The 17,458-nt window shown below is 38.0% G+C and overlaps 1 protein-coding gene across 1 annotated transcript in view; it reads right to left on the minus strand.

Annotated features, from left to right (window-relative positions):
* Nucleotides 1-1,390: 1,390 nt before the first annotated feature.
* LOC116470349 (small ribosomal subunit protein eS17-like) overlaps nucleotides 1,391-17,458 on the minus strand; it is a 101,255-nt gene continuing 85,187 nt past the window's right edge. Inside the window, exon 2 of the mRNA XM_058440595.1 lies at nucleotides 1,391-1,843. Coding sequence (XP_058296578.1) covers nucleotides 1,425-1,832 — 408 coding nt within the window. The 5' untranslated portion in view covers nucleotides 1,833-1,843 and the 3' untranslated portion in view covers nucleotides 1,391-1,424. The remainder of the gene's footprint in view (nucleotides 1,844-17,458) is intronic.

Here is a 17,458-nt window from a genome sequence, read left to right on the forward strand (position 1 = left end):
GATTAGGTACTACTGGGATATGGAGTAGTTATAATTTTTATGTTTGTGTTTATAAATTAGGAATATATGGTTTAAAAATTTGAGCACCCTTCTCAAAGTAATATGACAAGTAAAATCTAAGACTCTAAACTGAAGACCCTTAACTTTTTTTTTTTTTTTTTTTTCTTGAGACGGAATCTCGCTCTGTCGCCCAGGCTGGAGTGCAGTAGCGCAATCTCGGCTCACTGCAAGCTCCATCTCCCGGGTTCGCGCCATTCTCCTGCCTCAGCCTCTCTGAGTAGCTGGGACTACAGGCGCCCGCCACCACGCCCGGCTAATTTTTTTTGTATTTTTAGTAGAGACGGGGTTTCACCGTGGTCTCGATCTCCTGACCTCGTGATTTGCCCGCCTCGGCCTCCCAAAGTGCTGGGATTACAAGCGTGAGCCACCACACCCGGTGACCCTTAACCTTTAACCTGTTCCCAAATACAGATATGATCAGCCCATGTCATGTTTAATGCACAAAGTCAATAACTGAACTTTGCTAATAACATCATTAGATAATCAGAATAACACTGCTCACAAGGGTAAAATATGCAATGGAAACAGTATTCCTAAAAATAAAAGCTGTATTATAGAGAGCTGGAAGAAATATTTATTCAACCCTGAAAAGCAAATTCTAAGAGGAAGGAAGGAAGGAAGGAAGGAAGGAAGGAAGGAAGGAAGGAAGGAAGTAAGTTAGGGAAGGAGGGAAGAAGGGAGGGAAGTGAGGGCTGGTGCTCATTTATTTAAAAGGTTTACATACAAGAGAACCCGTATTCTCAATTACAAAAGATGTCTGTATCTCACCTCTTTCTTTAATAGCTAATTTAAGTCCCAATAGATACATGGAAATCATCATTGACTTTCCTCATTAAAAACAGAAAATAGCTATTCCAAAGAGCCAACATAATATTTCTTTAGGGTAGTAATTAAGTGATCCTTAATGATCTCTATTTTTCCCCCATGTTTTAATTCCTGCCATGTCCTAAATGCTGATGTTTGGGCTCAGAGAGGGGCATCCTACAGCTGTCTAATACCTCATCAGCAGCCACAGCAATGGAGAGAGGGAGTAGATTTTTCAGTTTGTAAATTATAGAAGACCTTTGTTTTTCCTTTCCCTCCCACCAACTCCAACTAATTACACTAAAAATATACCCTGATTAATTTAATACTCATTTACCTCTTCATCAGAGGATAGTCAGAACCAAGAAAAACAAATATCCTTTTTGGAAGTAGGTAGGATACAAAGAGATTAACAAACCATCTAGAAATAGTAGCAATCAGTATAATATGAGGAAAAGATTATGTTGAGAAAACAAAATTTTGAGTCCTTGTAAATGCAATTTTTTGTTGTTGTTCTTGTCCCAGATTTATTGAAAATAATATAGCATTGCAGAAAAAATTCAAACAGGTCCCCGATGCATTCTAAAATTCATCCCAACTGTAGGCTGAGTGACCTGCAGGTTGGACAGATTGCCGAAGTCCAAAAGCTTCAGCACTTCCTTAGTGCCAGGATCTACTTCAATTATCTCTTGATCTAAGGCTGAGACCTCAGGATCGTAATTTTCTGTCCTTTCTCTCTCCTCCTCCTGCAGCTTGATGGAGAAACCTCTTCCTGGGCCTCTCTGAATCCGCTTCATCAGATGCGTGACATAGCCTGCTATCTTGTTGCGGAGCTTCTTGCTGGGGATAATGGCGATCTTCTCACACACGCGCTTGTTCGTGTGGAAGTCGTTGCCCAGGCGCGTGTAGTACTTTTCTATGATGCCCCAGGCCGCCTTCTTCACGGTTTTGGTGCGAATGCAGCCCATGTTGGCAGGTCCTTGGTAAAAGAGGCGTAAATGGCAATTTTAAGAATTTCCCTCACAATGGGAACAAGAATGGCTATTCCATCCCAGGCTCCCTTCCAGTTTAGAGTCACTTTACCTTCCCTAGGACACGTTTATTGGGAAGTTATATTTTTATTTGTTAATCAAATCAGAAAAACCTCATGATAGGTTATTTGCGTCACAATTCTATGCCAGCGTCATGCGTTTTGTATAAGTGGCTCTTCAGTCTTTCATCTCTGGCCATCAGAGCCTCTAATGGCATTGATAGACTGCCTGAGTGTTTTTAATGTCATGCATCTGATACATCACTGGTTGCCAACATCCATATGCTTTTGCAGAATGTCCTGCTGATGGGTACTGAAAAGCTAATGGAAAAATCACCTTTGAAAATAAAACATCAATCCTTGACTTTCTGACTTAGTAGTTTTTGTTTTGTTTTGTTTTGTTTTTTTCACATTAGGCATGGTAATACAAACCTGTGGTGATGTCTCTCAAAGAGATATACAAACTTACAATTGTCTTTCAACAATTTCTGATAATGGTAACTTAAATTAGGATAACTTTACAGATACTTAGCATGTTGATGCTTTTGGCTGGTCTTTTGTGTTTTTTATATTTATATTCCTCCTAATTTATGGCAAAAGAAGCCTTTTGCTTCTCTGAATAGTGGGAGAGTATTGTAACTTCATTCACTCATTCCTTTTCTCAACTTATTCATTGATCCCCTATTATGTGTTAGTCAGTGACCGTACATAGAAAGCATATGAATAAAACTCATCTCAGGCTTCAATCCTCACAGCCTAGTGAAAGGTAAGAAATCACATGCAAACAGTTATAAAGCAATATCATACTAAATAAACAAATCCTGTGATAGAAGCTTGGAAAAAGTGCAATGTGACCAACTGCTTAGGAAACAAAGGAAAGTCTTCCTTACAAGGTAAAACTCAACTAGAAAGATGAGGAAAGAAGACATTCCAAGTGGAGGGAATAATATGTACAAAAAAACAAGACGTATTAAAGAACATAGTATTCTTAGAGTTCAGAAAGTACTTTAGCAGAGCTAAACCCCAAATCATGTAGGAGATGTAAGGAGTAAATACTATAAATACATCCAGTTGCAAATTCTAATGTGCCTTCCATGGTATGCCAAGGAGTTTGAATGTTACCTTTTAGGCAATAGAGAGCTTTTTATTAAAGGATTATAAACAAAGCAAATACAGGATATGTTGTCAATGTTACCTCATTTCACCAAGGTGGAAACAAAAAAAACCATTAGTTACTGTGTGGCGTGAGAAACTTTGAGGTACAAAGAAGTATTTTCTGACAATAAGATTTGCTAAATATTGGAAAGTGTTCCTGAGAGAGGTTGAAAAATCACCTCAGGAGGTCTTTAAAAATAGAACAAATTAATTTGTCTTAGATGCTTTAGAAGTGATTACCCATTACAGCAAGGGGATTGACTACAAGTCTTGTCCAGATTTACAGTTCCATTGTTCCTAGAACACTGTAGCAAATAGAATTCCGCATTGGTTAGCAATTTGTACTTGATTCTGTGGTTGCAGATTGATTACAAAATTACAGAAGCAGAATATTTACTTTAGAATTATGCATGGAATGGACTCTATGTACATGGGAAGCTACCTGGTGAAGACAGAGCAACTTGGCTTATAAGATAGGTACATTTTCCCTTTGTTTTGTTATAGGCTTGTGATATGACCTTGATGAAACTCCATTTTTTAAAGGCTATCTGAAGACTAGAGAAGGTGCTATCAAGGATGAGAAAACACAATAATGAGCTATAGTACAAATAAAGGAACTCATCCTAGACTAACTCAGTATGTAGGGGCACCTTGCATCAATGCTCAGGAAATTAGTTAAAACTAGCTATTACTGAAGGTGCTCTCTAAGGCCATTAATAATCTCCAGAAATGTCATAGCTTTTGAGTTTAGAAAATACATCCATGTACATTACCTTAACTGCTCCTCCCCAAAACACTGAACAAAGCTTTCACAAATGAGGACATGGAGGCTGAGAGAACTGCAATAACCTGCCCCAGTCTCTATAGCTACTAAGTGGCATAACCTAGATTAAGACTCTCTCAGAAACACTTTATCTGAATCTTAATCCATGCAATATTTCCAAAGTAAGGAAACAATGGTTGGGAGGGGTAGGGAAAAGAGAGAAAAGAAAGCAACAATCAAATCAAAATGCTAAATAAAATGATACCCAGAAACCAGAACTTGGTGCATTGTCAGGGTCAAGAATAACACCAAAGCATATTATCAGTTTGCAAATCCCTATTTTTGATAAATAACAGCCTGCAAACTAAAAAACATTTCCTAAAACATGGATGAGATAACACATTAAGAAGAGGCAAAAACAAACAAATGTTTTAAAGAATGTATTAACCATAATGGTCAGTGCGTTGATAGAGTTTCATGTGACATATCTCATTAGCAATATAAAATAGCACGTATTATAAAATAAAATTTGTATTAAACCAGGTATAACAATTGAATTTTATTGAACTAAAATACCATCGATCATAAGATACATTGTTGTCATAACTCCTACTACGAAAGAAATAATACTGCCACCTAAACCGCAATATGCCATTGACTTGAAAGACATGTCATGATTTCAGGGACGCTACGAGGAGGAAAAATAATTGCATTTTAGAATATATGAAATGTAGTGGTTACATATATTACACTGGGGTTTAAATATTAACTGGAGGCACTAAGGATCATATCAACCTCGTCTCCCAGTGATCTCTTTGGAGCCGGATTTTATATGAATAGAAGATCTACCACATAGTAATGAAGATGCCACAGTCCAGGGGCTTGATTTCAAGTTAGAAAAAGCATTTTTAGAGGTAGAAGGCAGAGGGCTTTGTTCTGAGAAATCATATACAAGGAGGTAATAGTAGAGAAAAATAGTATAAAATATTATAGGAACCATAGAGTATGGGGCTGGGTTCATCTAAAAAGACATAGGCTAGTGATGGACCCATAGAAGCCAACTACTGGAAGGGGAGGGAGTTAGTAAGTTGATTCTGGGGTGTGTAGAATCTAAGGCCTAGAGGAAGCAGGTGACCAACACATCCACGGGCCTTTGTATTAATCTAGCTTATCAAACACATATAGCTGATTTATTATATGCTTCAGTATGATAAATCCTAGAGGTAAAATTTTTCTATCAAAAGGTAAAAGCATTTTAAAATATGATGATTACTGTTAAATTTCTTTTCAAAATGTTGTAATAGTTTATAAGCATTAAAATGCATAAAAATCCTTATTTTCCCATAATTCCACCAATTCTGGGTATTATTGGTTATTAAATGGTTGCAAACACATTAAATATGAACATCATATCTCATTTTAATTCAAATTTTAACATTATTAACAAGGTTTAGAGTATTCTTATATGTTCATTGATCATCAATTATCTGAATTTTTTCTCCTAAATCACCTGCTTATATGTTTTGTGCAGATTCCCACTGGGTTATTGTCTTTACTTCACCGATTTTTAAAAACTGTTTACATATCACTGAAATTGTGATAGATAGATAGATAGATAGATAGACAGACAGATAGATAGATAATAGATAGATAATCACAGGGTTCTTTCCTTGATTTGTTATTTATTCTTTAAATTATTTACAGTGTTTTTCACCATACTGAAGTTTCAGAATTTTATATTATAAAATATGTTAATCGTTTTCTTTATGATTTCTGATCTCTATGTCATATCTAAAAGACCTTCGTTACCTAAATATTTTTAGTAGAGCCAGGGTTTCACCATGTTGGCCAGGCTGGTCTCGAACCCCTGACCTCAGGTGATCTGCCTGCCTCTGCCTCCCAAAGTGCTAGGATTAGCTGCGTGAGCCACTGCATCCGGCCTTCGTTACCTAAATATAATAAAGCATTGCTTTTAAGGCTGGGCACAGTAACTCATGCCTGCAATCCCAGCACTTTGGGAGGCAGAGGCAGGTGGATCACATGAGGTCAGGAGTTCAAGACCAGCCTGGCCAACACAGTAAAACCCCATCTCTACTAAAACCACAAAAAATTAGCTGGGCATGGTGGTGCATGCCTGTAGTCCCAGCTACTTGGGAGGTTGAGGCAGGAGAATCACTTGAACCCAGGAGACGAAGGTTGCAGTGAGACAAGATTGTTCCACAGCACTCCAGTCTGGGTGACAGAGCGAGACTCTTGTCTCAAAAAAAAAAAAAAAAAAAGAAATGAAAAAGAAAGTATTGTTTTTAGTATTTTAATTGTTCTTGTGTTTAAATCTTTAGTTCAATGGAATTCATTTTTATATTTGATACAAAGAGATATTTAACTTTGTAGTTTCAAAGAGAAATTCAATTGTCCTAATGTCATTCATTATAAAATACATTCCTGCTCCACAGATGTCCAGTGCAGTCTTTCTTTTCATATCTTAATGGACTCTCTTTACTGTTTTTTTATTTATTTGTTCATTATGTACTAATGCTGTAATGTTTTAATTATATTATAGACTTTCTTAATATTTAGTAAGTTAAGTCTGTACACAGTAAAATCCCTTTCAAAACAACTTTGAATAATAACCTTTACATATAATGTTTCAGATAATTTTTAAAAATCCTGGCAAGTTTCCTTCTACTGACTTCTCACCGAAATAATGTCAGGGTTATGATGGGAGTTTCAGAGGACTAATATATGAGTTTGAGAAAGATAATATCCTGACTACTACATTTATTCATGAAATATGAAATATGAAATATACTACATTTATTCAGCATTATATCTTTTCAGGCAACTGTGACTGCTGAACCTCATGAAAAATTATACATTTGTCATTAAATTTATTGTGACACTTTTCACAGTTGTTGATATCATTGAGATTTTTTAAACTAATGTTAACTATCTACTGCTGACATAAACTACTTCTATGTATTCATTTTGCTTCCAAATACTTTTGTGAGTTCTAGTATTACTTTGAATACTATTTTTTTAGATCTATTTAATTTGTAGGCATGTGGTCATTTTTGCGGCATATATAATAATAATTTTATCTTTTCTAATGCAGATGCCATTTATATATTGTCTGATTGCATTAACTAGAAAGAATCTTCAGAATAGTGTGAAAAAGATGACAAGAGCGGCTGGGTGCAGTGACTCATGCCTGTAATTCCAGCACTTTGGGAGGCTGAGAGGGATAGATCACTTGAGGTCTGGAGTTCGAAACCAGCCTGGCCATAATAGCAAAACCCTATCTCTACTAAAAATACAAAAATTAACCAGGCATAGTGGTGGGTACCTGTAATCCCAGCTACTAGGGAGGCTGAGACACAAGAATCACTTGAACCTGGGGTATGGAAGTTGCAGTGAACCAAGATTATCCCATTGCACTCTAGCCTGGGCAACGGAATGAGACTCCACCTCAAAAAAAAAAAAAAAAAAAAAAAAAGAACCAAAAAAAAAGAAAAAGATGAAAAGAGCATCTGATCCTTCTTCTCTGAATTTAATGATAGTTGTTGTTTATGTCTAATAGTACTATTTTTTATATTTAGGAATTTTTCATCTTTTCCTATTTGTTTTTGAGCTTCCATCAATATTGGCTAAATTGATAGATGTGCTAATGTACTATGCTTTCATTCCTTGAATATATACCATTTGATCATGCTCTATTTGTTAAAATAATTTAAAGCATCCTTGCACACATAGAATAAATTCCACTTAAGGAGGAAGTATTTCTTTATATAATTTTAATGTGCATACCATTCAAGATATCTGCACCTATAGTCATTCTACATGTACTGAGGGAATCGGTCAGCATACAACTTCTCAGTCTTCCTCCCTCCCCCATCCCTGTTTTTTGGAGTTTCGCTCTACGCATCCTCAGCAAAGTCTCAAGTAAACCCTATACAGGTTTTGCAGCTTTTCTTTCTATGCAGGTCTTTCATTTCTAGAACTATGCTTTGCAATTTCTGGCCATGGCTACCTCCCCACCTCCAATCTACATCTTCACAACTCATTAAGTCTTTGTCTAAGTTTCCTCTACCTTTGCCTATGTCTGAAAATCACTTCAAGCATTCAGCCAAGAAGATCTTAGGGCTTACCTCATTCATTCCCTTCTCTCAGGGATCATGGTGTGCACTGCGTGTTGCCAAATATCTAAAAATAGTTATTCCATATATTTTGCCCAGTTGTACTGCAGAAAGTTAAGTCTGGTTCTTGTTACTCTTCCAAAGATGAAAACAGAATTCCTAGTACTCTTTTTATAATAGATACTTAACATTCTTTTTTATTTCTGCAATACTAAATTCTTTGTTTAGCTTTTGTTTTTTGTCATCTCTTGATGCAACTCATGTAATTTTGACTTTCTTACAAAGTTCATCTAGATACCATCATCTCAAGTTTTAAACTTTCAAATAATGCTCTCTTCCGTTAACAGCATTGCCAGATTTAGGAAATAACGATATGGGAAATTTAGTTAAACTTGAATTTCAGATAAAAATGAATAATAATTTGTAAAATAATTATACACAAAGTAACGATTTTGTATACTTACACTAAAAAAAAATTTATCGTTTATCTGAATTTTTTTTTTTTTTTTGAGACAGAAACTCTACTGTCGCCCAGGCTGGAGTGCAGCAACATGACCTTGGCTCACTGCAACCCTCCATCTCCTGGTTTCAAGCGATTCTCCTGCTGTAGCAGGACAAGCTGCAGACAAAACTCCTCAGACACCGAGTTAAAGAAGGAAGAGGTTTATTCAGCCGGGAGCATCAGCAGGACTCCTGTCTCAAGAGCCGAGCTCCCTGAGTGAGCAATTCTTGTCCCTTTTAAGGGTTCACAACTCTAAGTGGGTCCACTTCAGAGAGTCGTGATCAATTGAGCAAGCAGGGGGTATGTGACGGGGCTGCAGGCACCGGTGGTCAGAGTGAAACAAAACAGACTGGGAAGTTTTACAATGTCTTTCTATAATCTATAGATAACATCAGTTGCTAGGTCAGGGGTCGAATTTTAACTACCAGGCTTAGGTCAGGCAGGCCCAGGCCTGGTTTTGGGTCTGGTTCCTAGGCGCTGGGCTACCTGCCTTTAGTTTTGCTTCTCTTTCTTTTTCTGAATATAAAAAAATATAAAACAATATGAGAAGGTCTATCTCTCTTCTCTCATTTCCCCTTTGAGACTCTCACTTTTTATTAGCGGGAGTTCTCACTCTTATTTTTGCTACTTATGTCTTTCTGTGCAATAGATTGATAATGATTCATATAGTACACTTGCACTGATATATAACACGAAGTGACAGTGAGAGACTGGGCTATATGCTCAGCTAATTGCAAAAACAAATTTCTTGTTTTTCCTGGAATTTCTGGTACTGGCACATTCAGTTCATCATAGAAGTTTTGAAATACCGGCTCAGGAGAGCGTTTGTAAACTTTTCTTCATACTGTGATATTTATTTGAAGATCCAGTCCAGCTCCATCAATTTCCAGGGTTACACATTCCTCTTTTTTTAGTGAGGATTAAGGGGGCTGGTTATTACTAGTTCTAAGGGGTTACACTGACTAGTGGTACAGGAAGGCCACTTTTCCTTTGCTGAAGGTGGACAGGATTTTTTCCTTTTTTTAATCTAAGTGGCCTAAATGACACAAGACCAGTATCTACATTTATTTTTACACAGTCTTAATTTATGATAAATGTACTTATTTTCTGTCATATAGCCTCTTTCTTAATTAAGAGAACCACATCCTATTTTTAACTTATTATTATTAATGACAGTACAGGCATCGAATTTTAAGGTGACTCATTTGGGCACCTTTTTGTTTGTTTGTTTTGGCTAACACTTTACTTGTATCGTCTATGAGCCTCCGCCAGTCCTCAGTCCTCAATCTTATTTTAAAAACTGTGGTCATGGGAGGCTCAGATGGGTCATAACACACATCAGGTTGGTCATTTCCTGGGCTACATACCTTGTATAGAATAACATTATACAAACAAGTTTTTTTTAAGAGTTTCAGTACACTTATAATAACCATAAAATAATAGGACCATAGCAACCTTTTGTCCCACTTTAGTGACTTGATGTATATACTGGGAACAGCCTTCAGGGTAAGGAAGGTCAGTTGAAGTCCTTACTGTACAAGTCTAAAATTTAAGGTAAATGAGTCCTGCGATGAGTTTTTGCATGCTTGGGTGGTGCGTGGACCAGTCAGCTTCCAGGTGTGACTGCAGCCGGGCTTGTCATCTTCTTTAGAGTCACTTTGCAAGGTTTGGCAAAGCTGCTCCTGTCCATGTACAGCTCACAGTCTACTGATGTTCAAGGATGGTCTCAGAGGTTGGGCCTGCTAGAATAAACTGAGTCTAATATCTCTACACAGTTATGTAAACCTGGACTGCCTGATACTGGGAGCAAGGTGGTGGGGTTTAGGGTGCTGCAAACTTCAATGGTTATGCAGGGATTTTTACAGAACAAGCTTTGGTATCTAGTAGCATTCATTGGCTAATGATGTCCTTTGGTATTTATTAAAGTCACCACAGCATGGGGGGACTTTATGTTTAGGTTTTGCCTAAGAGTTAGCTTATTTGCTTCTTGTGCTAACAGGGCTGTTGCTGCCAGGGCCTTTAGACATGGGGGCCAGCCTTTGGAAACCTTGTCTAGTTGTTTTGAGAGATAGGCCACTGGCCTTAGCCAGGGCCCTACAGTCTGGGTTAAAACTCCAACTGCCATTTTTTTTTTTCTTTTTTTCATACATACTGTGTAAAAAGTTTTGTCAGGTCAGGTAGCCCTAGGGCTGGGGCCAACCTGAGTTTTTCTTTTAACTCATGAAAAGCTTGTTGCTGTTGGTTGTAATAGATGTAGTTCATTTAATCTACATTTTTGTTAACTGTTACCTACTAAAATATTGACTTAAATCTTGTAGCTATTTGATTTCAAGCTTTAAATTGATCTGGTATTCCTTGCAGGCCTCCAATTGCATCTAAATAGATGTGAGAGTTGAAAGACCTATAAGGGGCTTCTCTTGCTTTACGATGTCTTATTTTTTCTCCTTCTGGTTGATGAAATGCCAGGGTGAAAGGGACAGCCAAATGGACTAAAGCACAAGTGCCATTCTAGTTATTCAGCAGAGTGCATAGTAAAGGTCTACCACAATACCACCACACATCCACTCGGGGATGAACAAAGGCCTCATCGCATCCTTTCAGGTCTCCAAGGAATGCTAAGTTTCCTCCCTGTTGTGAGAGACACGAAGTGAACTTAGTGTTGGGAGATGGAAGCTGGAGGGGGCTGACCCGCAGGGTGCCGGACTTTGGGATACAGCAGAGAGAGCTTGGCATGACTTATTACTCCAGGCTGTAAAACCCTGGAAAAGAACTACCATGCAGCCTATGCCTGGTCGACCGGAGGACCACCTTAGTGGAAGAGGGACAATCTGGGCCTCTGGCCTGCCATGTGTACAAGGATAACAATTGCTTTTATTTAACGTGCAGATGGAATATTTGATCCATTTTAACCAGGCATTTGCATCTTGGTATCTTGTCTTAATTGCTAAAGTTTGTGTTAAGTCTTTAACTTCTATGATCTTTTAGTAAAATGAATGTATGGTTTTAGGAAATCACGAAAACCGGTTGGGGCAGTGCATCCTTGCTCTTTAGTGGTCCACAGAATGTTGGACCAACTATGGCATGAAAGCTCTACATCAGGGCGCAAGACTCCTGGTTGGCACTGGGGTCTTTATCGAAATCTCCCTGGATTAAACGGTCTTAGTTTACTAATGCCCAGTATGAGGAGAGTCAGGAGGGACAGAAACACTTTTCTGAAGTAGAGAGCTGTCTTTGACTTGGCAAGTCCTCACAGGGTATAACAAGGCAAGCATTAAACGCAATAGTTTGAGGCGAAATTGACTTGGTTATGTTAATAACTAGATGGTCAGCAATAGAGCACGGAAAGAAGAAAGAGTAATAGAATAGATGAAAATAGTTAGATTTTTCTTAGCTTTAGTTTGGTAGGGTTTTCCTCTGGGACTATGGCCTACGAGTCTGGAGGGGGTGGCACTTTCTTGACCAGGATGTGAAGAGTCCATCCTTTTTTGCTGTACGAACAGCAGTCTTGGTGGTCAGCAGCGCAAGGTAGGGCCCTTCCCAGGCTGGCTGTAGTTTTTCTTCTTTCCACCTTTCTATGAGAACGTGATCTTCAGGCTGCTGCTGGTTTACCGGAAATTCTAGGGGTGGTACATATGCTAAAAGACTTTTATTTTTGAGGGAAAGGAAAGTGGAAGGTAAACCAAGCATATAATTTCTAAGAAATCGACCTTTTGTTTCAAATGTGGGGACCTTGGCAGTGGACTTTATAGTCCTTAGTGCCTTTTTACTGAGAAATTTCCTTTAGCACCTATTTTTGTTAGTCTTTAGACCAAAGAAAGCTAAAAACCATTTTATATTTAATAATGCTTTTTTGTATGATTTTTATACCAGATAAGCTAAATTTTATCTTTATATTAGTGTGTTATTAATGTTAAACTTAATTTTAATAAAATCTTCTAGACATATTTATCTAATTTTTAATTTTTGACTATAAGGTAAGATTTTATAGACTCTTTTTAACCCTTTATAATTTTTGCTAAAGAGCAGGTTGGTGCTTTAAGAAAAACCTGTTATGCTTTTATTTAATGTCCAGTTTACAGAAAAACTGGATGATACTTCTTTAACTTTACCTAATACGTTTACACACAGAATTTACCCACAATTAATGTTTTGAAACTTGCTTAAACCTTTAAAACAAAATATACATATCTTTAACATTTTAATGTAGGTAAAAATCCACATTCTCATGCCTCCTTATAATCCTTTTACCAAATGTATACTTTCCTTATACACCTTGCACATAAACTGTCTCTTTAACAGTTTTACATTTAGGAGGCCTAATTACTTTTAAATTATACATTTCTTGCATAAATTCTTTTTTTAATACTTTTTTTATAACTTTTTTTCATGACTTTTACAGGCAATTTTTCGACATGCCTTAACTTTCTGACTTATTACAAACATTTCTTTCTTTAAACAACCAGTTAATATATTTCAGGACAAGAATTTACCACATAACACTGTTTTTATATAAATTCCCCCTCCCTTTTTTTTTTTTCTCCAAAGATGATAACCATTCTTTTCTCCTCAGACACTGAGTTAAAGAAGGAAGTTATTCGGCCGGGAGCATCAGCAGGACTCCTGTCTCAAGAGCCGAGCTCCCGAGTGAGCAATTCCTGTCCCTTTTAAGGACTCACAACTCTAAGGGGGTCCGCACGAGAAGGTCATGATCAATTGAGCAAGCAGGGGATATGTGACACAGGCTGCAATGCACTGGTGGTCAGAGTGAAAGAGAACAGACCGGGAAGTTTTACAATGTCTTTCTATAATCTGTAGATAACATCAGTTGCTAGGTCAGGGGTCAAATTTTAACTACCAGGCTTAGCTCAGGCAGGCCCAGGCCTGGTTTCGGGTCTGGTTCCTACCTAGGTGCTGGGCTACCTGCCTTTAGTTTTGCTTCTCTTTCCTTTTCTGAGTATAAAATAATATAAAACAATACGAGAAGGTCTGTCTCTCTTCTCTCACTGCCTCAGCCTCCTGAGTAGCTGGGATTACAGGCATGCACCACCATGCCTGGCTAATTTTTTGTATTTTTAGTAGAGACAGTTTTACCAGTTTGGTCAGGCTGGTCTCAAATACCTGACCTCAGGTGATGTGCCTGCATCGGCCTCCCAAAGTGCTGAGATTACAGGCATGAGCCACTGCACCCAGCCTAAAATTTAAATTTTACTAGGCGTATAGTATTTTATCTGGCAAGCCTATCCATTAAGTATTTTTGTTTAAAAAAAAAAAAAAAACAGTTTTGGTTTTATTGATAAGTCCAGATTTTTTAAAGTCTCTTTGATAGGTTTTTAAATATATCTATATAGTAATTTCCATCTTTTATTTATTTCTCGCTTTCACCTGCAATTTATTTTGTTCTTTTTTCTAAGTTGCCTAGGTTGTTCCCTGAACTAAGTCTTTGATTCATTTTATTAAAATAGAAAGGTTAAAGTCATGAAGCTTACTCTGACTGGGGCTGTATTTGCATTATGGAGATTTCTCAATGAAGAGGGCTCATTTACATTAATTGCTAAAGCATTTGTAATCTCCGTTGTTTCTGTTCGTTTGTTTCCTCTCAATTCAAGAGTCATTTAGAAGAGGGCTTTTTATTTGAAGTAGATTTTTATTATTTTGTTTACTGTAGAAATCCAATATTTTGGTTTTTTGGTTGGAGAGTATGTTGTACAAGTGTTCTAATTTGGGGAAATAATATTAAAGCTTTTTGTAGGCCAAGTATGTAATTAAATCTTGTATATGCTTTATAAGCATGAGGGGAAAATATATATTTTGTGTTTACTGAGGTCAAATAGAGAAATACAACAAAGTCAGTTAGTTCCGTTATTTAAATCCTTCAAGCTCAAACTTATTATTGGCCCAATTCACCTTGAACAAGATGCTGACAAATAGAAATCACACTACACTTGTGTTCAAGAGCTGCAAATGCAGTAAGCTTTGTGCTCCATGATTTATGAAGCATTTTTAAACATGGCTGAATTTCTGTGAAAAAGTGTCCTTTTACAGGGATTTTTACATAATGTATCACCGAAGGCCAAGTCAACCCTGTTCAAAGGATAGTAAAATGCCAAAAACATGAATGAGATTATGTAGGTAAAATGTCTCATACAACTCACCAAAGCCACACTTGCCCACTGTTCCATATGAAAAGCACAGTGCATGCCCGGTGCGGTGGCTCATGCCTGTCATCCCAGCACTTTGGGAGGCCGAAGCGGGCGGATCACCTGAGGTCAGGAGTTTGAGACCAGCCTGGCCAACATGGTGAAACCCATCTCTACTAAAAATACAAAAATTAGTCGGGCATGATGGTGCGTGCCTGTAATCCCAGCTTCTCGGAAGGCTGAGGCAAGATAATTACTTGAACCCAGGAGGCAGACGGTGCAGTGAGCTGAGATTGTGTCATTGCACTCCAGCCTGGGAAAAAAGAGTGAAACTTCACCTCAAAACAAAACAAAAAAAAAATGGAAAAAGAAAAGCACAGTGCTCATTGTTTTCATCCATGGATTGCTTGAGGGATATAGAGAAAGCTAAGAGAGATTTTGTAAGATTTTAAGTTAGCTTTGAAACTCAAAGTCTGGGCAGGCAACAATCAGAATTTTACCCTTCCCTAACAAATTGGGGGCTAGGTAGGGGAGCAGAAACTAGAGGTTAGATGTGACTAATACATACTAGTCAAACACAAAGCAAAAGGAAGAATTAGCTCACAGCCAGGTATAATTATGAAAACTTGCGGATGAACTCGTTCTTGGTTTTCAGAGATTTTCAATGGATAGTTCCTGAAATGCTGGGCCATGGAGAGATATCACAATTGTAAAAACACAAGGAGGCTAGGACTCTCGACCATACATTGATGTTGCTTATTCTCTCTTTTCCAAGTTTCTTGGGAAAACCAGAGCGACTATGCATTTCTAACCTTCAACTAGTTGACAATAATAGGTTTCAAGTATTTTTCAGGAGTAGGTGTATTGCATAGTGATTAAAGCAAAAGCTAAGGAACTAGACATTCTAGGTTTACATTATAGCTCTGACACTTCCTAGACAAATTATGTAAAATTTCTCTCTAAATCTCCATTTCTCAATTTTAAAATGGGAAAGATGATGATAATGCCTACCTCTAAGAATTATAGGAAATGATTCTTAACAAAACATTCTCCACAAACCTGACACTCAATAAATATTACCCTCTGTTAAAGAATGTATTGTATCAGGACCGGGCGCAGTGGCTCACGCCTGTAAACCCAGAACTGTGGAAGGCTGGGGTGGGCGGATCATGAGGTCAGGAAATCGAGACCATCCTGGCTAACACGGTGAAACCCTAACTCTACTAAAAATACAAAAAATTAGCTGAGCATGGTGGCGGGCGCCTGTAGTCCCAGTTACTTGGGAGGCTGAGGCAGGAGAATGGTGTGAACCTGGGAGGCGGAGCTGGCAATGAGCCGAGATCGCGCCACTGCACTCCAGCCTAGGTGACAGAGCAAGACTCCATCTCAAAAAAAAAAAGAAGAAAAAAGAATGTATTGTGTGACATCTTTTGGTTTTGTTTTGTTTTTGAGGCTGAGTCTCATTCTGTTTCCCAAGCTGAAGTGCAGTGGTACAATCTTGGCTCACTGCAACCTCCACCCACTGGGTTCAAGCGATTCTCCTTCCTCAGCCTCCTGAATAGCTGAGACTTCAGGCGTGTGCCACCACGCCTGGCTAATTTTTGTATTCCTAATAAAGATAGGGTTTCACCATGTTGGCCAGGCTGGTCTCGAACTCCTGACCTCAGGTGATCCACTGAACTCGGCCTCCCAAAGTGCTGGGATTACAGGCATGAGCCACCATGCCTGGCATGTATCATATCTTGGTTTAGCAGAATCTGTGAGTAGAAATGCCTTTCACATGGTTTGTTTAAGACTCTTCAACATTCTGTTTCTTGAGCTTTTCAGAAACAATCCCATCCACGTCTTTCACTATTGGCAACCTAAACTCATTTTCTAATTATTGCAATTGTATATCATCTTAGAAAATTGAAAGGGCTTCATCTGAACCATTGATCAAGTCAACTCAATGATTTCAGGTATATAGCACAAATCCCCAAAAAGGCTACTCTCCAGAAATCTCCCTCCAATTGACCCAAGAAGGATGACATTTTGTAACCCAACCTAACATGAATAAGCTCTGTAATTAGATTGCAGATTCCCTGAGAACCAAGGTCCTGTATCTTTTTTTCCATGTTGTTTCCACAAGCTGGAACAATGCCTGGCTCATATTCATTATAATAAATATTTTTAAACACATTATGGAAAAGATATTGATAGCAAAATTAAAGGAAGTATGTTTTTAAAAATCTTCAAAGTTTCCAAAGGTATAAAATTGTAGTATACCAAAAGCCAGCCGAGCAAATGCAAAGGGGAACATTAGGTCTGATTTTCAGAAATTGTGATGGGCTTAAAATGGAAACAAACAAGGCTGGAGAGGTAGTTTGGCAAATGAAAGGCTCATGAGGTTGGCAGTCAGAATGCTTAGGTTTCAGACTTAGCTGAGCTGCTAGGCAAGCCACTCACTCTTTATAAGCCTCAGCCTAGTTTTTAAAGTAGCAGTTGCCATGCTCATGCCACAAAAAAAGTTCAAATAAGACAAAGCATTAAAAAGGCTTTAAAATCTAGAAGGTTCTCCACAATACACATTACTGTTCAAAAATGTGAAGTACAAGAACTATGTTTGTTACACCAAGCACATAAGGAATAAGCTTAGTCATAAAGGGAAAATTGCAAGAAATATAAACATCTAGCAAAACTAGAAATCCAAAAACTATGTCTAGATAGTCGATGTTCACTGTGTAGTTTGGTTTTTTTTTTTTTTTTAGACAGAGTCCCACTCTGTCGCCCAGGCTGGAGTGCAGTGGCGCGATCTTGGCTGACTGCAAGCTCTGCCTCCCGGGTTCACGCCATTCTCCTGCCTCAGCCTCCCAAGTAGCTGGGACAAAAGGTGCC

This window comes from Hylobates moloch, unplaced genomic scaffold, assembly GCF_009828535.3.
Source record: "Hylobates moloch isolate HMO894 unplaced genomic scaffold, HMol_V3 SCAFFOLD_6, whole genome shotgun sequence".
Taxonomy (NCBI): Eukaryota; Metazoa; Chordata; class Mammalia; order Primates; family Hylobatidae; genus Hylobates; species Hylobates moloch.